The sequence below is a fragment of the Galendromus occidentalis genome, unplaced genomic scaffold (assembly GCF_000255335.2).
Source record: "Galendromus occidentalis unplaced genomic scaffold, Mocc_1.1 scf7180000077086, whole genome shotgun sequence".
Taxonomy (NCBI): Eukaryota; Metazoa; Arthropoda; class Arachnida; order Mesostigmata; family Phytoseiidae; genus Galendromus; species Galendromus occidentalis.
The window spans coordinates 1,850,176-1,871,181 of NW_003805074.1; the positions used below are offsets into that span (position 1 = coordinate 1,850,176).

A 21,006-nucleotide genomic window follows, 5' to 3' on the forward strand; every position below is an offset into this window, starting at 1 on the left:
CAGCGCAATCGTGATTTCGAAAACTCGTCAATCTTTGATCCGGGAGGGATCCGGTAAATCAGAAACGTTTCTCTGAGATTCCCTCGACAAATTCCGTCCCGCTAGCCGGCTGAGCGGGGTTCACCGTGAATGTCTTCCGAGAATGCACCAGTAGCTCGGAGCACACTATACAAGTTGAATTTCCTGAAATCGGAAAGAATTCATGAATATCCTGTTGTGCCCACCCGCGACGTTCCTGATAGCCGCGTGGAATTCCGTCACGAGACTTCGCAGGTTCCTTCGATGACTCACCAACCACCAGAACGATGAGTGCAATCGGGTTGAAGAGGATCCCGATATAGACGCCTACGGCTGTGGATACGATAGCTCCCGCAGCAAGGCATAGTGTCAGGAAATCTCCACTATCGTCGACCACCTACATTTTCAATTATCTTTGAGTAAAATGTTTCCAGCCTTCGAAAAGGGGAAATAAAGTCCTCCATGCTCGATGTTGCTACCAATCTGATTCTCACTTTCTGTACGAGCTGCAGTTGCGCTATTTTACCGTTTTCGGCTTGTGGTGCGCCTTCGGCGGGAGTCACTACGGCTGCTGGTGCCACGGAGTCCTGACGTGGTTCAAACTTCTTGGCGCATACTGCTGGAAAAAAATAGATGTCTCAACGACCTAGTACAGCGGAGATATTGCCGGGTTCTGGATCCGTCTGCTCGCTCGCACCTGAGACGATTGCGAAACGGGCTTCATCGGATTCGGGGCAAGAGTGTTCGCGAGCTCTTGGTGTTGATTGACAGGGTTTGCTGCTCTGCGGACGAGATTCCGTCGTGATCCGGAATTCATGGAGTCGGAACGGATTCATGAGTCCGGAAGATGAATCGGAATAGATCGTGGACTGCAATGCCCGCTTCTCGACTGATCCATGGAGAACATTCAGCTCCCGGCATCTACTCCGCTCCCTGTCCGATCCTGGTACATGGCATCGCATAACTCCGCATCGTCTCTCTGATGATGATGTAGAGGCAGTTGACGGCGGTCCTATCTGACCCAGCGGGAACCCTCTGGATTCGCCCCCTCGATACCCTACCCGGCTACGATGCCCCTACGATTGCTCCAAGTTCTGTCTCAATTATCCTTGATCCGTGACTGAACGTGGCGCCGATTCCTCAGCAGAGCGAAGAGTTCTCTCGTCTCGTCTCGGACAACTGTGGACATTCAGGGTAAGTTACCACCCTCCGCCCTTTTCGGTTCGGTTTTCGCCTCTGATCATTTGTTTATGCGCTCGAACAGCAGCGTACTCTCCAGCGCGTCGACTCCGCAACGGTTCCTAGAACACCTTCATCGATCGACGCTGCGTGGAGACTATCAGGATTTTCTCCTGTGAAAATGGCTGTCTCGCGGTATAGCTCTACACCCGCGTCCCGTCCCTCTGGGATCCAAGGAAAACCGGAGGACCCCCGATCGGTGACGATCCATATCCTCCTGATGTCGTTCCGGCGTTCCCTCGCTCACATGTGCGGAAGTTCACTCGGAGCTCCGGGGGGCTACGACAGCGTGTCTCGCTCGACCCAGCTTTATTCCTACCGGAGGGCTATCGACCAGGGGGACCGTATCGTAGCTCCTGCTCGGAGTAATCGCGGGAGTTTCGCGTGCTCCGTAGCTGACTCTTGGGAAGCGGCGTGAGTTCGATATTTCTAAAATGGAGGAATACTCACACATTGCATAAAGATGTTTTGCGACAGTCATTTTTTGAAGACTCGCTCAATCCAATCCCATCCCGCACATCGTACTAAGACGTCGATACGGTCGAACTGTGAGTCTCGCAATCACTTGTTCCCGAGCACTTCCACTCGAGTAAGGCACTAATTATTAACTCGTTGAGACAGCTCATGGAATTCCTCGGAGAACTCGAAGCGATTGGAATTACTGTTGGTTTCTGGTAGACGTCGAAGCGTCACGTCGGACAGGGCTGCTTGGCGTTTGAATCAGAATCCGAATGAGGCCTCGGAAGGCCATTCGTTCTCGTCTCATGCGAAGGTCCATCCTTCGGGAGCGGCGCTGCTGCGCAAACGATCAGATGCGAACACCACTCGTTCCGAACGAGCACGGAAGAAGATTGATACAGGGCGTACGATGACAGCCCCGTGTCGGGCTGCTTTCAGAAAACGCGCATATGCCTAACCGCAGATTCTATCCGGAGGAACACGCTTAAATTATGATTCTCCACCGATCCATGTGGTCTCTGAGTCCAATCCAGGAAGCGCCCCCGAGCCCACCGCGTCTTTCGCAATGTGGCCCGTCGCTCATCAAAACATCTATCCACGACTCTCCCCGATGGCGAGTGGGAATTTGGATCTGGAAAAGACTTCCGTTTCCTGTCATTAGGGATCAAGTTTCTGGACGGATCCAAGGTGAACACAATGCATTGTCAGACCGACTCGGTAATCCAGTGTCATCTACTAAACGATGATTCAACACTCATCCGCGAACACGAATAAACAACCACTGTGTGACGGCAATGATGACAGTTCAGGCTACATTCGGAAGCTGACGTTAGCTCCTATTTTAGCTGATTTCATGGGTTTAGCTCAATTCCAGCCCGCAGTGAAAGTTTGTGCAGCTGGGCAAACTCGCTGCGGATCTTATATGGCACGCTTGCCGGGAGAGGTGATCTGATCGCTTTGCCATCATTGGGATGACTATGTGTAGCGGGAGACCTTCGGTCTTGTGGAAACCCCTGATCACACATCGGGGATCGGGTTAACCGCGGTAGTCGGTGCAACTTTTCGAGAGTTCGCGTTCAAGCTTGAAAGTACTCGCGCACTGAACATACTTCGAATCGTCCTGTTAGGGTCCCATCCCACAATCAGACCATCCCGGGCCAAGGATATGCGAAGACGAGTTGAAGACGGATTCTCGAAATTCGGCGCATGAGGACTATATCACTATATCTAATTATAATCGGAGCGTAATTGAAACATAATTAGAAACCCACATAATTAAAACCTTTCTGACTGATAATCAAGCAAGGTCGTACGAATGATACACACAGACGCATCCGGAACAGGTTGTGCCGGCTTTCAAGGGTCTTGGATCATCTTTGGACTGATGTACGAGTCAGTCGGTGTCTTTCATCCGGGATATCCCAGCGCGACAATGGGATATATGAGTTTTCTCGATTCTGATGCCCTCCTGTTCATATTTCTTCTTTCGTAAGAGTTGCTCGTTCCTCCCGAGGAGCCAATACGCAGGTTTTTCGACCGGAGCCCGCCGGAGTTGTAGAGCCTTGAACTCGGCCACCGACAGAGAGATGGATTGTCAAGTCGGTCCAGTATTGCTGTAGCTGCCACATCGATGTTGAATAATTCATGAGCGGACGGAAAAAAAATTCTGTGCCGAACAAATCTCTTACAGTTCCACCCCGGATGGGCACTAAGAGACATTTTTAAGTTCCCTCCTGGAAAGGTTTCCAGAGCTCGGCTCGAGGCACGTACGCTCAGCATCCGGTCCTCAATGTGCGGTATCAACCCTGCATAAGTTCCGCGGCTGAAAATTTCTGCATTCCTGCGACCCGGAGAAAAAACTTGCTTCCCATTCCTCTCGCATAATTCTGGAGGGTGGCCCTCGATGATGGGGGAAGTAAATGATGAATAATAATTGATTGGTCAGAGCCCGGATAGCTAGGCTCTAGTCGTGGCCCTGCTTCGAGTCCGAGCGAAGGGTCAGAGCTCAGCCCTGAGGGAGAGGAGCGAAACGAGTCGAAAGGCATGCATCCCATAGTTTGGCTAGGTCCCGTGAACACCGACGGCCATCCCGCTGGAGCAGTCCGCGAAGAACTGGGAGTCATTGGAATGAGTCTTGTGACTCGGTTGACGTCAGGACGACACGTCGTCGGACGAGGGTGTACGGCGGTTGGACCAATATGCGACCGAGGCCTCGGATGGCCATACGTTCCCGTCGTTTGCGATGCGACGGTCTACCCTCCGGGATCATCGCTGCTGCGCAAACTGCATATGTATAACATGCGTTTGCCCCTACTTCGGATACGCGAAGACCATTGGTACTGGATGTACACACTAGAGCGGCCTTTTCCTCACCACAGATTTGAGCCGGTTGAGGAGGTCATTTACTTCTCTACGATCCGTGGGTAGGGGACGAGGTCCAACGCGCTTCCGACGAAACCTCCGTACTCCGGATCTGTAGCCCGCCGCCACAGGAACAGTCATGGTTTCCACGATACTCTTCGGGATCCAAGCCACCAGGGACGGATTGGGATCCGATGAAAGCGGAATCTCCCGAGATTCTAGGCCAGTTCGTGTCTTTGTCAGGTGGGCTAGGTGAGGTGACGGTGACTCAACACGCGTTCGCGACTACTAGTGAACAACAGGCTTGTGATCTCAATGATGGCATGGTGACCGTGATGGTGAGCTGAGTATCAGCTGATTCCGGAGCTCTGGACCAATACATATCAGCCGCCGCAGAGCGGCACATCGTCCGGATGGGCGCACTTACATCTGATAGACAAGTTTTCCCAACAGGGTGCGGTCCAAGTTCTAGCTCCTTTCCGGCTCGTTACCACTAAGACAATGGAGACCCTTGAGGGGCGCCATTCCGAGGATTGGCAACCAACAAAAAACGGCATGATCATCAGAGGATAAATGGAGGAAAATTGCGACCGGGCGGGATTCCAAGATAATGTTCCCCGATCGAGGTTAGAAATTCGCGGACTGCATGTTCCAACGCGATGAAGACCTGATCGACCATCGATCCGAGCGTCGACGATTTCCTAGGAGTCAGCGCTTGAGCAGGCGATGCGCCGCGGTGCTCGCTCGACGGGACTCATTTGAAACGTAGGCCCCCTTACCGTAGAGTTTAACCCAATTCAGCAGGTTTCAACCACGGGGAACGGATTCCTGCTCGCTAACTGCTAGCGGAGAATATCTCGTGAGCGACATGAGTCACACTCGTGTATTGTCAGTCGAGCCTCCGAGGAGAGCCCGTGAGCGTTCCCCCAGACCCCGGACTTTGTGAGTGAGGGCGGCCATGCGGCGGGAGGCTCTCATCATGTAAAACTCGGTGTCGCTCATAATTTTGGAGATGTCATCCGTCGATGCGCCGCTCCCTTGTGGCGTGGAGACCGCGTCTTCGATCGTCTTTATCAGATTCTCGAGGAAGTCGAGTTTCGCTTGGAAATTTCTTATCTGGGAAGTTGGATACTCCGATATCAATCTCGGCCAATCGCTGACCACATTTGCGAAGATTCATCGATAGCTGGCGGGAGAAGAACTTTGTATCTGCACGTTCGTGCAAAACTCACTATTTTCTCGAAAGCCCCCGCTAAGTTTCTTCTCCCAGCCGGCGAGTCGACTCCACCACGGTATCCTGTGGAAGCTATCAGCTCTCTGATTTTTTCATTGGAAGAATGGAAGTGCCCGATATTCTCCTGCGCTTGAATCAATCCCTCTTTGCAGGAATCAAGCCTCTTTTGGATGGCTCTCTCCTAATTAGATTCGTGAGATTATCAGTCAATCTCCGTATAAGTTGCGCACATTCTCAGGAATTCATGCGGCGCAGCCCAGCGAATACGAGAGCGAAGAGCTTCCTCGCAGCTCGGCATTTCTCGCTCACCGTTGAAGGAGCCTCCCATTCCGTCAATCCACGTTCGAGCTCCACCAAGGGAAAATCCAATGATTTCGCGTGTTCGGCCTTGTGAATTTCAAAAGCCTCGACGAGTTGAACTAGGACCGCGGGAAGTTCCGTTCTGAGTGCATCCGATTTCTCAAGCGGAATGCCGTCCACCCCGAGTGACGCTGGAAACGGAAAGAAAAATGGTCCCGGAGTCGTGTCCCGACGAAGATTACCGCCGGAGGACTACTGACTACCCATAAGAGTCTGGAAATCCTCATGAGGATATCCTGGCAGCTCCCAACTCTCAGACTTAGCATACAACTAACGGAAAGTAGGTTCTGGTCTGCTCTGGAAGCCCACGATCCGTCCAGGGGGGAGATCAACTCTAGGAGGCGTCTCGCGTCGCAACCCCGGACACCAGAAGGGGCCCAGACCTCGATGGGAAGTATTGTCAACCATCGTTGTCAGCGGCACACGATCGAAGGATTCCCGAAGACGCTACGATGACTGACAAAAGCGGTGGATGACTCACTGCTCTCGGGCCCGAGCCGATGCGGAATCGAACATGAACCGTCCGCGTCCGACTCGAGCACGACAGGCGAAAAACTTATTCACGAAGGCTGGATGCTTGAGGAGGATACAGAAAAACCGAGACTTCCAGTTCGAACAATTCCTCGGAGGTGCTCCAAGTTCTAAGAAGCGCAACAAGTACGTACAGGAGGATTTTAGAGATCGTGCGGGACGTTTCGAACAGGACTCACGTGGAGTACCCGCGCGGTATCGCGCACAACTTCTTCATGGAGTCGTAACTTGTCGTTCGTCAAGTTCTGCTCGTCTTCGTAAAAAGATGTGTAAATTAAAGTTACGAGGTTAATCATCAGTCTGCCGTATGCCAACAATGTTGGTGGCATATGTCGCCTATGGCAATGAAAGCGAGAAAACGATAACCCAAGAGTAAACTCTCGAAAGCTGCGCCGAGGAGCGCATTCACAAGGTGTTTTCATTCTTGCGATCACCAGGTCCTGTTTCCTGTCGATTTCCCATGAGTGATCAGCTTCCTCAGATGAGAGATCCTACAAATTCGGCGCCCAAATGGCATTTCGCCCAAATGGGATTCGCCCAAAAAGGTTTTCGCCCAAACGGCATCTCGCCCGAATTGCATTGCGCCCAAATGGCATTGCGCCCAAATGGCATTGGGCCCAAATGGCGCTGCGCCCAAATGACATTGCGCCCAAATGGAGCTCGCGCCCTTTTGACTTTTCGCCCAAATGACCAGTACCGGTCTCCCTGTTGAGTCACCTAATCTCTCCTTTCTTATAGATCCGCGGACTCTCGTGTGAGCTTTGACATCGTCGTCCACCCACTATCTGTCCGTGAGGTCCTTCTCTGTCGGCTTCGAGCTAAGCGTGAGGTCAGGGAAGTCGCAGAAGTGAGAGCATGGTGAAAAAAGTAAGGTTAGTTGGTGTGCTTTAGAAATATTCTCCAAACAGTCCTCATGTTCTGGTTGGCGCGACGCGATTCCATTCCTCATATTCTCCTTCAAGAAGCTGGCTTCCAATCGCTGTCGATGGCAGAGAAATCTTCCTCGGAGGTTGCACGGCCTTAACTTCTGGAGCAGTGGTAGGATTCGGTGAGTGGCCTTGAGAAGGCTGGCGGCCGTAAGAGCCGTGCTGGAAGTTTCCTGGGAATGAGCAGTGAATAGACTCACAGGTGAGAATATTTTTCTTCGAGGAAGCATGGCAATTCGAAGATTGGTCTGCTGCCGCGGCTCGCGGTCCAGACTTGAGGTAACTCGCCGTTTCCTCAATTCTTGCGATACATTTCGCACATACCACATGGAGAAAAGTTGTTATTCATATTGGATTAGTTTCTTCTGCTCGGCGACCACTGATACCGATTAGCCAAATGAAAAGAGTCCGGACGGTTCTATACGACGAGTGCCTCGCGCTGTTGCAGCAAGCCGGCTGAATGTGCACGGAGAATATGCATATGATGTCGTTTCGAACCAATCTATTCCTATCCATTTGTGCGCGCCCATCCATGTGAGGCTGCGCATTGCGTTCCTTCCATTTTTTTGCGGCCCCGGTTGCGGTTCGGATGTCGGAGCTCAGAAGAGTGATACGCAGGTTCATCTCCGCAATCCTCGATCTCGAATATCCGATCTAAGGCAGAGCCGAGGTCCTCTTTGGTATTTCTTCGAGAATATCGAAGAAGATTTTTGATGCCTCCATCTTGAATACGAGGTCAGGATAGAGGCATGTGCACTGCATTCTTGAGTAGTAAGCACGAAGACATTGTGAGAACTAGAAAAACTTTATTTGGGTCTTCAGTCGCCCGTGGAGCGAAGCTGCCGTCGACCTCTACATATATACGTCGAAAGGCTTGATCAGGCACGATCATGATTCATGATTACTTGTGAGAAAACCCGTTCACTCACAACAGTTGCATCATCTCCACAATCATCTGTCTTCCGTTGGGGGAAAACCACATATAACAAACAAAGATCGTGAATGATTGTCTAAGATACCATGCTCTCATCCGCATTTTACAGCACACAGATCAAGCCTCCATTTTTCCGAGCCGAAGCTTGCTTCGGGCAAGATGCGAAGTATCGTCAACCATCGTTGTCAGCGGCAGGTCGAAGGATTCCCGAAAACTCCACGATGACCTGTAGTTAGACGGAGTTAAATGGATTTAGGCGGAATTTAGGCGAATTCAGGTGAGATTAGATGAAATTAGATGAAATTAGACGGATATCGGGTGTAATAAGACGGACTTGAACGGAACTAGACCGAATCAGACGGAATTTAGGCGAACTGAGGCGAAATTAGACGGAATTAGGGCGAAGTTAAATGAAACTACGTGGAATTACGTGGACTCAGGGTTGAGGTGGAATTTAAAGTTGAATTGGAGGAAATTCAGTGTTTTCAATGTTTTCAATTGTGTTGTGTAGAGCTCAATTAGCCCGATGCCACCATGAATGAATGAATGAATGGCAACGGATGATGATGATTATGAAGATTATGATATTTACAATGATGAAGAGATCGGAGAGTCTCCGTATGATGATGATTATGTACAGAGAAACAACAATCATGAGAGATATTAAGAGAGATGATGATGATGTTTACAATGAAAATAGTAGACAATAGTGGAGGATTTTTTTCTCATTTGTAATTTCTTTTTGTTTCTTTTCGCAATCATGATTCTTTTTTTCTCATTCATATTTTTTGGGGTTGTCTTAATTTGTTTTTTCTTGTTTTTTTTCCAGTGTTTTATTTAAAAAGAAAAGATGACCAAATGAGAAAAAATGAGAGAAAGTGGCCCCCTATGCCGAGTGGTGCGCCTCGACATAGGGAAACCATGAGGAAAATCCGTTGGCCGCAATTGAAATATCCTGATTTTCAATAGAAGTAAAAAATCAGGACCAGAGTGATTCGCTCCGAGGGCCGAGAGAAAATGTCCCGCTCCCGGGCGTTATCCCACTGTGGTGGGGCAAGCTTTTCCTGAAAATAATCGGTGCCTCGAATAGCCGACCGGCTGAGAATGAGCGCATGATAATGCGACTCCCTTCAGTGGCATGGGAGAACCGCCGGTAAAGGATGTCTCCTGGTGCGTTCGTACAAACAGAATTGTTCGATCTCGAAAAGATCGGTAAAAACGGATGAAGTTGCTTCGAAGAGCGAGTCGGGATGTTCGCTTCGGAACGATATAGCCCAGGTAGTGCACATTGCGGATTTAGTAGCCATGGTGTGTGTCGTGTATGATGCGACCGATTAGAACGATTTCCAAATCAACAATGACGGGTGGCCAAGATGCGCTACGCACTCCTGCCGATTGAGAGCCGGGCTACATACACGCGCATGATTCAACTCCTTTGTGCCGCTTGGCTCCTTGTTCAAGCCGACCAAAATCTCTTTGGACTTCGAACTCGGCTTGATCGACGCCTTCAGAACCTCCTTCTCCGGTGCCGAGATGAACGCTTGTTGAATGTTGTTGTTCCATTGGGTTAAGAACATGAAGGGGAAGTTGATGGATCTCGGCCTCATAAAACGCTGTAACCAAGACGCGGAGTTCGCTCCATACGCCCGTATGATACCTGCCGCAGCATTCGCTCCCCCGGAGCACGTTGACGTTGCCATAAGTGAACTGGTGCCGGAGTTACCCGAAGAACTCATGCCAGTCCCCAAATACTTCGGAGACAACTATGTTGGTCGCCTAAGATTGGCACCCGGTAGAGAAGTATCCCGCGCCGATCCGCGTTTTCCGATCGCTCTGTGGTCCGTATACCAACGCACCCTGGATGGGGATGGCCGAGCGAACAATTTTGCCGAGGCCGCCCATCGGCGGCTGCAAGGCGAGTTCGGAGTTGACCACCCGAGCCTATGGAAATTCATCGATGGTTTGCGAAAAGCCCTGCAGGCTCGGGACGTCGACTACGGATGTTTCGTGGCTGGTCATCAACCGGACCCGAAACGCAGAAAGTATATCGCAGCTGACGAGCGCATCCTAAAGGTTGTCAATGAATACAACAACCGTATGACGATGGACTTCTTGCGGGGGGTAGCGAATAATTTCAGGATGGAGGCGTCCTGCGCGACAGGGGCTGGGGCTTTGATGCGCTAAGGCATCCACGTTTCATGTTGAGGTTTGAAACCTTCATCGTGTTTTCTTTGAGGACCCCTACCGATGACTGGTGTAGCCACTTCTTCTTGTCAAACGATGTGGTTATGATAGCCTTTGAAACGTGACTGCGGAGACGTACAAGTCTTTGTGTGAAATCAAGCACTCCAAAAAGTATCGATTGCTTTGCTGATAGGAGCAATGAATTAAAGGGCGGAAATATCATTGCCGCTCGGAAGTTGGTATTCCTCGAAAGGTCCCGTGAAGTCTTATTCATGGGGCAGAGGAGGGTGGATCGCGCTTAGTTCGACCGTAATCGGTCAGCCTGAGCGCATACGCGCACCGAGTCATTGCATCCGAGAACGGGATTACCGTTCGGAATCGACAGGTATGCAGTATAGGCACTCGATAAACTTTCTCAAGCTAGGATCCATGATAATATCGCCATACTCACTGGAAAGTGTCGGTACTCCGGTGATATCACCGCTCATGTTTTTTGACGTGAAACGTCTTCAAAATCACTGGGGGTGTTTCCACCCAATCCAGACCGCGGCCGAACGGTTCCGCGGCCAAACTTCTCGCGGCCAAACGTCTCGCGGCCAAAGGGTCGCGGCCAACTGGGGCACTCCGACCTTGTAAGAGTCTCATGCTTTAGCTCGGTTTAGCTGGACTACACCTCTGGGGAGCGATTCTGGGCCCGATCGGAGGAGCTCAATATTTCTGATTGTCAGTGAAGTGAATATGTCGCTTGTTCTCTGAGAGGTCGCCAAAGCGTTACATGTCGATCAACCTCCATCTGCGGGGAAACGCGAGGTTTCTCCGGGAACGCAACATACAGCCGGAAAGTCTCCTTCGCTGAATGAGGATCAAAAGACTCTATCCTCCTAGCACGATGGGATTCGAGCGTTAAGCTCAAAAGCGTAGCTCGGGGATCGTTTGCGCAGGCCTGAAAGTAGCCCGCCCTGCAGATGGGAATTGCTGTTGTTTGCTCAGGTCATCCATCCTGCTTTGCGCGCTTCCCTTAGAAGAATTCGGAGTGGAGGTAAACTTCACGAGGAGCAGTCTCCTAGTAGCAGTGTTGCAAGGCGAATGCTTCCCTGAGAAGGCATCATTTGGGGCTCTGCAAAATTTATTTGGCTCTCCCGATCGAAGTACAAAACGTCGTGAAGAGCTCCTCATGTGGCTCTTGTCAGAGGAGCCGTCTCGGAGACTAGCCGAAGGGTACCTATAGCGGGAGCTCTCGTTTCCGTCCTCTATCATCTCACTCGATGAGTGTTCCTTCTCGTCAGACCGATCTCTACTTCCCGAGTGGACAGATTGATCATACGTTTGCTGTCACCGTCCGTTGCGATCTCTGCGAGGATTCTTCTGGCCATGTATCCGATTCATCTCTTCACGAATTTTCCGCGATTTTCCTGGAACGAGCTCCCTGATCCATTCAGCGGACTGCAGTCCGCTGAATCGACCTATCCGGGTAGACCTTTCCGGGAACTTCTTCCCTGCATGTTCTCCTGAGCCCACGATTGAGACTCGATATCGAGTCCTCATCGTCAGCTTCGAGACTTACTTTTGACTCGGGGAACTATCTTTCCGCTGTGCCTCGGTAAGCAAGGTTTCGATTTCAGATCGACTGTCAGGAGATAGAGAACTTGCAAGTTAGTGAAAGAAGCAGCCTGTCCATCACCCGATGTTGATATCTTCCCCCCCCTGGCCCACTGCTCGAACTCGCTGGCCCATAAGCTCGGTCCCTGGCCCCGTGTTCCTGTGTGGCTTGCAATCATGTCGTCATCCCCGTTCTCCACTCACGAACAAGACAGTTCGCGGGCCAAAAGATGGAGCATTCGCTTCCTTTGTGTACAAACTCGTCTGTTTTCTCCCCTTGCTGAAAGAGAGACTGGGAACTACCACCCTAGCGAGGATAGAAACGGGCGTCTTCGTCCTATTCCGAACTCAGTCCCGTGTCCGGCCCCTCCGCCGCTTGGCTTCTTACCTCCCTTGCTCCCTCGTTCGGAGGAGGCTAACTCGCTCCTAACTAGCTTGTGCGGCTCTGGCGCGATATATAGAGGGAAGAGAGAGAGCAATGTGATCCTAATGTTAGCTCAACCAACAAGAGCGCAGCAGCTGACAGACTGACCGGCGGAGCAAGTGAGCTAGTCTCTGATTCTGTGCGAGGAGAGTTTCACAAGCGGCGGCAACGACGACGACGATGGCGGGTAACTAGCGGTCATTATTATAGCAGCAACAGAGGCACACAAGCGAGCCAGCAAACAGGCCATCCACCATGCCGTAAGTCCGCTCTCACTGTATGCGAAGCGCATCCCCATCCGGGCGAACCAATATTTGAGAGTTCGCTGCGTTCTTCTTCGAACATCCAGTCATTCTTCCCCAAACGGAATTTTTTCCCCGTGAAGAAACGCTCCATCCGTCCGGCCACCTCTCCCTGGATGTTCCGAGTACCTCAGTCGAAAGGATCGGTCGACTGACTGCGCTTGCGTCGAGCACAAGGGAGCGAGGCGGCACGATGAGTAATTCTAGATGTCTGTTTGGTACGGCCGAAAAGAACATGAAAGAAATCTCGCAAAGAGGGAGCCAGCCCGCTTAATGGGCAGCCTCACCGATGCAGCGGAAAGGCCGGGGAGGGAGGGGGCATTCATTGTATCATGCTGAGCTTCACGCGACTTCTCTTGGTGTGCCGCTCGGTCGACAACTCAGCGGACCCGCTGAAAGATGGCAAGTGACAGCTATTATGAAAAGCTGATTGTGCGCTACGTGAAGGCTGCCGCCTGTTTGGCGCTGCTAGGCGCTACAGAGGCCGAAGTCAACCTCGAGCCCGGCTTGGCCATTCGACAACAAAATGATAAACCGCCTATCGTGGTCTTGCCGAGAAGCTCGTGATTGGAAAGCATGCAGGCATTGGACGGGTTGTGGAAGATCTCGTCTGTCCTGATTTTTTGAAAAGTACCCCCTTTTCAGATCATCAAATCTTCCGAGCTAGCGAGGCATTGGGTTCGCCAAGAAGGAAACGGATACCCCGATCGGCAGGGAATCATTCATCTGTACCCGCTGATAAGCTCATGTAGCGAGGAACGAGAATCGAACAAACTGCGAAAACTCAGATGTCACTATGAATGGGAATCCGACCCCACGCGGAAGCTCCTTCTTCCAAGCCCGTTGTCCGAGCCAGGACCCCATTTCCGCGGCGCCTGTTCGTTCAATGCACACGTTTTAACGCGAACACAATACCGAAGCTACGATTTGGAGGAATTCCCCGCATGCTCTGAGCCGGATCGGGACTTTCCTGGCGATTGATCGGAACAGGTATTCCGGCTTTCGCTCGGGAGGGAATGAGGTCCTCATACTTTGGGAGGGCGGTCGCTTGACCGCTACAGAGCAGCGACCTCCCGGTCACGATCCTGCTGATGCCCACGTAAACATGGCAGTGCGGACCTTCATGCGATATCATAAGCACAGATCGCTCAAAGAGTTCGGGTATCGGTCGGTACGCATTCGCTGACCTCCACTTCTGACCAGAAAGCCGAGCAAACTCGTTTCCTCGAAGAACCTTGCTCGGCGCCAGCAAGTCGCACTTCGACGGCCTTCAAGCGACCTGCTCAGAGAGCAGAAATATGGGTTTGGAGCGATCTCCGAACCCATACCGATCGGGCCCTTGACGGGCGCCAGTATTGCTGGAACTTTGCTCGCGTATTCGACTAGGATTTTATTCACGAAATCGGAAGGCAGCGACTGCCAGGGATTCGGAATATTCGACGTGATTTATTCGATTCTGGTAGCTCTCAGGTGTGGCTGTCGTTCAGGGCCGTCGACCGTGGGCGTCGTCATCGGTGTCAGTCAGCCCACCCTGCGGGCTCTCGAGCGAAATCAGCATGCATCGAATTGGATTTGCAGATGGAGCTTGACATTCGAGGATTAGAGAGACCATAGCTCGGAGCGGGCGTAGACGTGCGCGGCATTATTCCCCGGCGATTGGGGGCCGTTTGCTTCGCGGTGTTCGGGAACGCCTCCAACTCATTCTAATTTTCCTTTCCTGAAAAGCGAGAGTATCCTTCCTCTGACCGGGATTCCGACTCCTCGGACGCTAGAATTCGATCTCTAGATGTTCGAGCTCCCTCGGACGATGAGCGAGCGATTTCCTCGGCCCATGTCCTGTCGTTGTGAAACGTCTGCCGCATCTTTCCTCGGCGACTTTTCTGTTTGCCGGGAGATTTTCCTCAACACCTGTGCTCGGTGGCCTGCCTGAGGTTCAGTCCTGAGATCGAGAGCGCAAATCAAGTTTTCCCACTGGAATGAATAGATGTTCACGCATGGCTTCCCGCCCAAGATCTGCGGTTGACATGTTTATTCCTGTTCGAATAGAAGTCCTCATAAATTCAAGCTTGACGTTTTCCACATCAGTACACTTCAAGGCGAAGTGATGGATCATCGAATGGCTGCTCGGTCGCAGTGCCTCCTTGCTCCTATGCGGTATGCGAGACCTCTGCGGTGCCAGCCGCCCGTGGGATAAATGATGGAATCACATCGGCTTTCGAGCTCGCGCCTCGGTCGCCGCAACCGATGCGGTGCCCTTCCAGGATCCTCATCGCAAAGGCAAAGGAACACGACGATATCGAGGTCGTACCGTGGGATGACGAAATCTCGGATATTCGAGGGGAAAGCCTCCACCGTCCTCCCGGAAGGAAGACAGGCGTTCCCTTCTTTGGTCTCATTTTAATCCGGCGATCGGTCCTCCATAGCAAACTGTGGTGGTGGTAAGTTGCGGTGTCGGTGTCCGTCAATTAGATGCAGCAGGAACAGCAGCAGTTGGAGGGAACCACCCTACAAATGCCGTGTGGGAGAGAAGGCGCGTCAGCCAGTCAACCAGTTCGGAGCGGCGGTTTTCCGCCATCTGCCAGTCCCCTTCGTGGCCCAATGTGTAGACGAGCGAATAATGGTCGTGGGCAACTGCTGCCGCCGCTGCCTCCACTGTAACCATCTAACAGATGTTCATATAGCCCCAAGTTTACCCCGCACCCTGTTCGTCTCCTTCGTACCCCCCCCTATACCCCTCGGTTTCTTGCCGCTCTCATAGCGAATCCCTCCTCCCCCGCGCCCGCTTTGCCCTCTTCGCCCTCTTCTCGCCGTGTTGGCGAGGGGACGTTTTTAGGAGAAGCAACGGAATGTTGTTCCACACTCCTCTCGCCGTTCCATCTACAAGTAGACTTTTGCCGCAAGTTCCAAGCTCACCAGCCGGCCAAACAGAGAGCAGCAGTCAGAGTTACTGATGAGTCTCGGATGACGAGGTCTAGCACCGCAGAAGATGTCAGCCCCGTCTTGTTCCCTCTCCTTTCTACTCCAGATTCCCAACGAAATAACGAAAGCTGTTCTCAGGGAGCAGTTTTTGGCGCAACAAGTCCCCTCAAGAATTCGGTATTTCCTCGGATTCTGTGAATTATCTTGGCTGCGATCTATTGAGCTCAATTCTACCGGGGACGGGACGATACCCTCACCCCGAGCGGGACAGGGTGTAGAGTTCTGTGAGGGACGGGATTTTTTCATCATCATTTTCATCATAATCTGGAACCTTTACCTGGAGCGTTTTTCCGCCGAAGAATCGCTCTCTAGCTCCAGGCTGTGCGATGGCTAATCCTTTCCATCGTGTCGCTGGTCAGCGGTGGTGCGGTTGCATTCCGCGTCGTCCAGTCTGATTTAGTGCATGTGACGCTCAGCCGGCACCTCTGCGTCTGCCCCTAAAGGACGGCTCGTCCTGTCATGGTTAGGCCATAAATTAGGGCATATAAAGTGGGACGAAGCCTTTTCTCTGCACCGAGGGCGGGCGGGTTCGCGTGCGAGCGGACGGGTCCGTTCGTTGGTCGGTTTGTTGGCGGACAGTCTGGTTCACCCTATCTCTCACTTGTGTGCCGGGTTAGACGGGCATGACCTCTTATCCCCTCTCGTTCGTCTGTCTGTTCATCTGTGCGAGCTTGTCCGTCTCCCTTTCAGGGGAGGGGGGGGGGAGGAGGGGGTGAAAGGCATTCTAAATGCCGACGTTCGCCAGGAGGACACTTGAGTTTAATTAAACACTTTCGCCTAAATTACGGGACTGAGCTACGGATAGAGCAGAACGAGTCAAAGAAGGAGACGATGGGGAGAGCGTGGAGAATTGGAAAAGGTCGGAAATCCAGGATATCCACGGTAGTCAAATTCCTTTCAGATACTAAATGGATGCAGTCAAACACAAAGGATCACGTGGACCCGAAGTCTCGCACCACCGCCGGGTCTGTTACTTTTTCAAGATTCGTCCCACGAAGCGCGTGACGTATCGTTGAATTTAAACACGTGTCCCGTTGACGAACACTTCCAATTGACAAAAGCCGTCGCCTATTCCCATTCGGGGACTTATGAATTGTAGAATGTCTCTGTCCCCAATGAGTGACTCGTCGGCTCTTGTCGGGGAGCAACATATGTCCCTCGCGTGTCTGAAGCCAGCAGAACCAGCACGATTCTTTCTCCGCGTTCTCGAAAACGAATAATCGACATTCGTCTTTCTTGTGAGTTCCTAGCTCCTTCGATAAGCTAACTCGCCGAACTCGCGCGGATAGCTGGCACCGTCCGATCCTTCTCGAAGCGATGAGTTGCGCTTCTTCTGACTTTTTCGGAATTCGCACTAGCTGGGCACACGCTGGAAGTGGAGCCCAATCCCCCCGTAGGGTCAAGTGATCTGCCTCTATCTACGGATAGTACCATCGCCCCTCGCCCTGGGCGAGGAATCGTTGCTCGCTGAAAATCCCGTTGTCTTTTCGAGGTTGCGTCCAATTTACGATTTCCATGAGACACATCTAGTTTCATTCATAGCTATCATCCATGAGTCACTCTCTGCAACAGACGACAGATGCGACGGTGATTTGAAGTGCGTGCTCTTCGTTTCCTTATTTCCCCCTCCGGGTGACTTTGTTCGGGACGGGGGCCGCCGGCTTACGCGCTGGTGTTTATCCTCGTCGAGTAAGCAGGTTCCGATCTGCATGAACGAAGAAATCCCTCGAACGCTCTCAGTGCACCGCTCTCTCTCCCCCTATATTCCTCGAGCGTTTGCTGGTCAGGCTTCCTCCCCGAGGCTTTGATTGGCTCCCGGAGTTAAGCCGGTTAGCGAGCGGATGACGGATAGTTCAGATTGTGGGAAAAGTCTTTTTTCGTGCTGCAGCCACAGCATTCTTCTCTCGCTCAATGAGAATCGCCTGCTGGAGGGTAATGCAATTTACGATCAAGTCAGCGCATTGTCGTCCTCGATCGACCGTGGTTTCTCTCGGAGCGGAAAATGGAAACACGAACTCGAGAGGCCGGAGTGACACTCGAAGGCGATCGTGACAAGGTCGTCCCCGTCAACCGATGTCCCACACAGCATGGAACCCTGTCAGGTTCAGCATTTTTCCCTCCGGATGGAAACATCAGAATCTAGCGACTGGATCGGAGTGCCCTCAAGCTCCGCACATGAGGGACGTATCAAATGAGGGATTCCCTTATACATATATATAGGTGAATGTCCCTCATTGTACCCAGCTTATATGGGTACGATGAAGGACATTCACCATGAATCAGTATGTTAAGATGAGGAAGTTGGCTTCCAACGTGGAAATTATGAGGAACGGAAGCTCCCCAACACGCGGTACTCCGAAGTTCGTATTTTCTCTCAGCAGAGCGATTTTCTCCGAGGCCTTTGCCAATTCATCTGGAATATTTCGACCGCTGTGAGCGCCTACAAGGAATCGTCGATACATCTTCAAGAAATCTCCACAGAAGTCTCCAACTTCTTGTCTGCTCAAGAACTTCATTACCCGTCGAGAGAATTTTTATGTTCTCATTCAGGTAAGTGCGGTTGAGGTTCGTGATCACGGTTCTTGGCTCCATGCATCATGGAATGATCCGTCTTCCATCTCGTCCTGCCAACCCACCCGCAATCGATACCCAAGCATGATATTCCTCTCGGTGGAAGAGAGACCCGAGGCTCATTGGAGGCGTCGCTTCCCGAGGTGTCCGTTCCCGATTCGAAGTGATCTCGATGCCCGAAAGCTCACGAGGGTCTCGAAATATGGGAATGACGACGGCTATTGCTGCTTTCCCAAAACGCCCTACCCCCAGACCCTTCTCGCTCCATTGCCAACTAATTCTATGAAACATTGAGGTGATGCAACAGACTAGAGAGGGAACCCCTGATGACAGCTGACAGATATTAACCAGGAAATCGTCTATTCCGACTACAGACTACAAGCTTGACTACGGTTCTAGCTATCAAGCAACTTCGACGAGCAATAATGGCCTGTGGGGGAGCGGGGAATAACGTCGAGAGGTCTCAGCGCTCCCTCCCCATAAGGTTTCGTTTAAGTGGTTGGCGGACCATCGCACTCGAGGTCAGTCGGTCGCTCCATCGCTCGTTGGCTCGCCCGAGCAAGCAAGCAAGCAACCATCCAGCCTACCAGTCATTGGTATGGACTGGCTGCGTGAGAGCACTCCAGGACTCCTCAGGGAGTTGGCTAGGGATGCTTGGGGCCAGACAGAACGACGAAAGTGGAGCGAAGATTCTCCAGCTTTTTCCCGTTCCTTATTAGAACACTTCCAGCTGCACTGCAGGTGTGTTCTTCGCTCACCGAACAGTCGACTCGCGAGTTGTGTGGAGTGCCATACTAGAGCCATCGCGAAGTGACAACTTGACATTTCTGAAGTAGTTGACAAGCAGCGACTCCGGGTGGAACTCGGGTTCCTCGTCCGAGCTCCGCAGAGACAAACGTCACGGTGAGAAAAATCAAGCGAAACCCTATAAGGTCTCGAAGGGACGTCGCGCCAAGGACATTCGGGAACATTCCCCCGAGCGAATGCCTCGACCAGGAACTTCCTCATTCCCTAAATCTCCCGCCCAAGCCTGTGTCCCCTCGCCCCTTTCGAAAATGTTTTCCGGGTGCGGGAGTTTCGGGTGCGCGAGGATTTGCGGCGACTGAAGCCCAGCACACGGGGAGCCGCCTCCAGACTTCGCGAAGACGACACACTTTGCGCGGGACAATCTGAACATTCGATATTCAATGGGACAGCAGCTCCGAGTGCAACCCTTCGAATGCGAGCGGAGAACGTAGCAGCTGAATGGCGTGCGCTGCGTGTGGTCGTCTCGGCCTGTTGGTCGGGTATTCACCGAGTGAAGTTTATTAAGTTGTTGTCACCGATTTCTCGCGCGCACAATTTCTCTCGTGTAGCCCGCTCTGTGACTGTCAATATGTGTCTGGCTCAACAACAACGACGCCGTCGCCGGGGGCGGTGGCGATGCTTCGAAAACGACGGAGGAATAAAGCTACGAACAATCTAAACTTTGTGGCGCCAGACCGAACGAGCAGGGCTCCGTCGACTCTGCGAGCGATCGAAACTCTGTCCCATTCGGTCCGTGACCCTTCGTCTGTCCGCCCGCCCGTCTCTCCGTACGTGTCTCCTCCGATCGGTCTCTCGGACCGTTTTGTGGAGGCGTAGCGGGCTGGATAGATTTGGCATGGGCGCTAGTCGGTCCGATTTCCTCACCACCGTCGTAGTCGTCGTCGGTATTCCGCCTCTTTTCGATTTAAAAAGGGAAAGCTCGCTCCCGGGCATCGCGATGAGTCTATTCATTTCTTTCCGTCCATTTCTAAGTGTCCGATGCCGACACTACCATGCCTTCGCGCAGAGACGTCGTGGAGGGCAGCAGCCAATTGGAGAGCGGAGGAGTGAGTGGGCATCTGCTCGAGCCACTTGACTCCAGGGACAAAATCTGTCAGAGCCCGTTGTTGTCAGTCGTATCCATTGCTGCGAGTTGGGGAAAATAGGAGTCTCGAATCGAGGAGCGTCAAAAGATCTCCGAGACGCTCCGAGGAATTCCGAGAATGGGAGACGCCTCATCTCTGTGGGTTCCTCCTTGAACGTAGCCTACGGGGGGGGGCTCCGGTCGTATCTGCAAGGGCTGATTAGTTCCAGCCAATCGGAAACCCCTCGCCGATTGCGAGTCCGCTCCAGCTTCCCGACCTGGTGCTGGACAATCATGCGTGAATCGCGCAAATCGGCTGAAGCCGTCCGAGCTTACTCCGTCGTTAGGTGTAAATGAATTATGAAGTCTCTAATCGTGAGCTGTGAGCTCAGTCTGGCTCATTAATCCAGCCTGAGAGTCCACCTGCAGACATCATTAAGGGGATCTGAGTGCCGACCATCGTCCGAGGGGCTGGAAAACTTGTGAAGCGCCCTGGCGACTCATCTTAAATTCTGACCGATCGAAGCCGCTCTGAAGCCGATCCGAAAAAGACGACCCCCCGTGGAACAGCTGCTACCGCTACTCCGAATTCGCTTTGCTGCTAGCCGTTGCCTGGAATTTGGAGCGCCACGATCGAGGCGTCAATTAGAGGCTCAGGATCTCATAATCAGCCAGCCGATCCAAGGAAGTCTACACTTCGACCTCTTCCCTCGTGAACGAGATCAGACCCAGACATTCCAATCTGCTCCGAGCTTGAACAGCTCTGGGGATATTGCGCTGAGTCCACCCCAGATTCCCACGACCGTTCGTTGGCCTACTGGATTTTTCCATCGCGAGATTCGCGATCGCCATGCGAGTAGTTTTGCGGAGTCCGGCGACGCTTGCGACGCGACCACTGGAGGTAGCAAAATAAATTCGATTCAGAGTTTGCTGCTCCTGTTGGTATAACCGCTACCTTCAGCAACAAACCATCTGTCTACAGCGGGCTTCCGACCTTCGGCGCGCAGTTTGAGAA

The 21,006-nt window shown here is 52.2% G+C and overlaps 2 protein-coding genes across 2 annotated transcripts in view; both read left to right on the top strand.

Annotated features, from left to right (window-relative positions):
* Window positions 1–9,637: 9,637 nt before the first annotated feature.
* On the top strand, window positions 9,638–10,246 carry LOC108863860 (uncharacterized). The gene has a single exon (XM_018638513.1). The coding sequence runs from the start codon at window positions 9,638–9,640 to the stop codon at window positions 10,244–10,246; it is 609 nt and encodes a 202-aa protein (XP_018494029.1).
* Window positions 10,247–12,970: 2,724 nt separating this feature from the next.
* Window positions 12,971–21,006, top strand: part of LOC100906401 (leucine-rich repeat-containing protein 15) — a 34,886-nt gene continuing 26,850 nt past the window's right edge. The window contains exon 1 of the mRNA XM_029110740.1: window positions 12,971–13,117. Coding sequence (XP_028966573.1) covers window positions 12,971–13,117 — 147 coding nt within the window. The remainder of the gene's footprint in view (window positions 13,118–21,006) is intronic.

What these genes read in the sequence shown, in the direction of transcription:
- LOC108863860 (XM_018638513.1), top strand. Translation starts at nt 9,638, where the DNA reads ATGAAGGGGAAGTTGATGGATCTCGGCCTCATAAAACGCTGTAACCAA.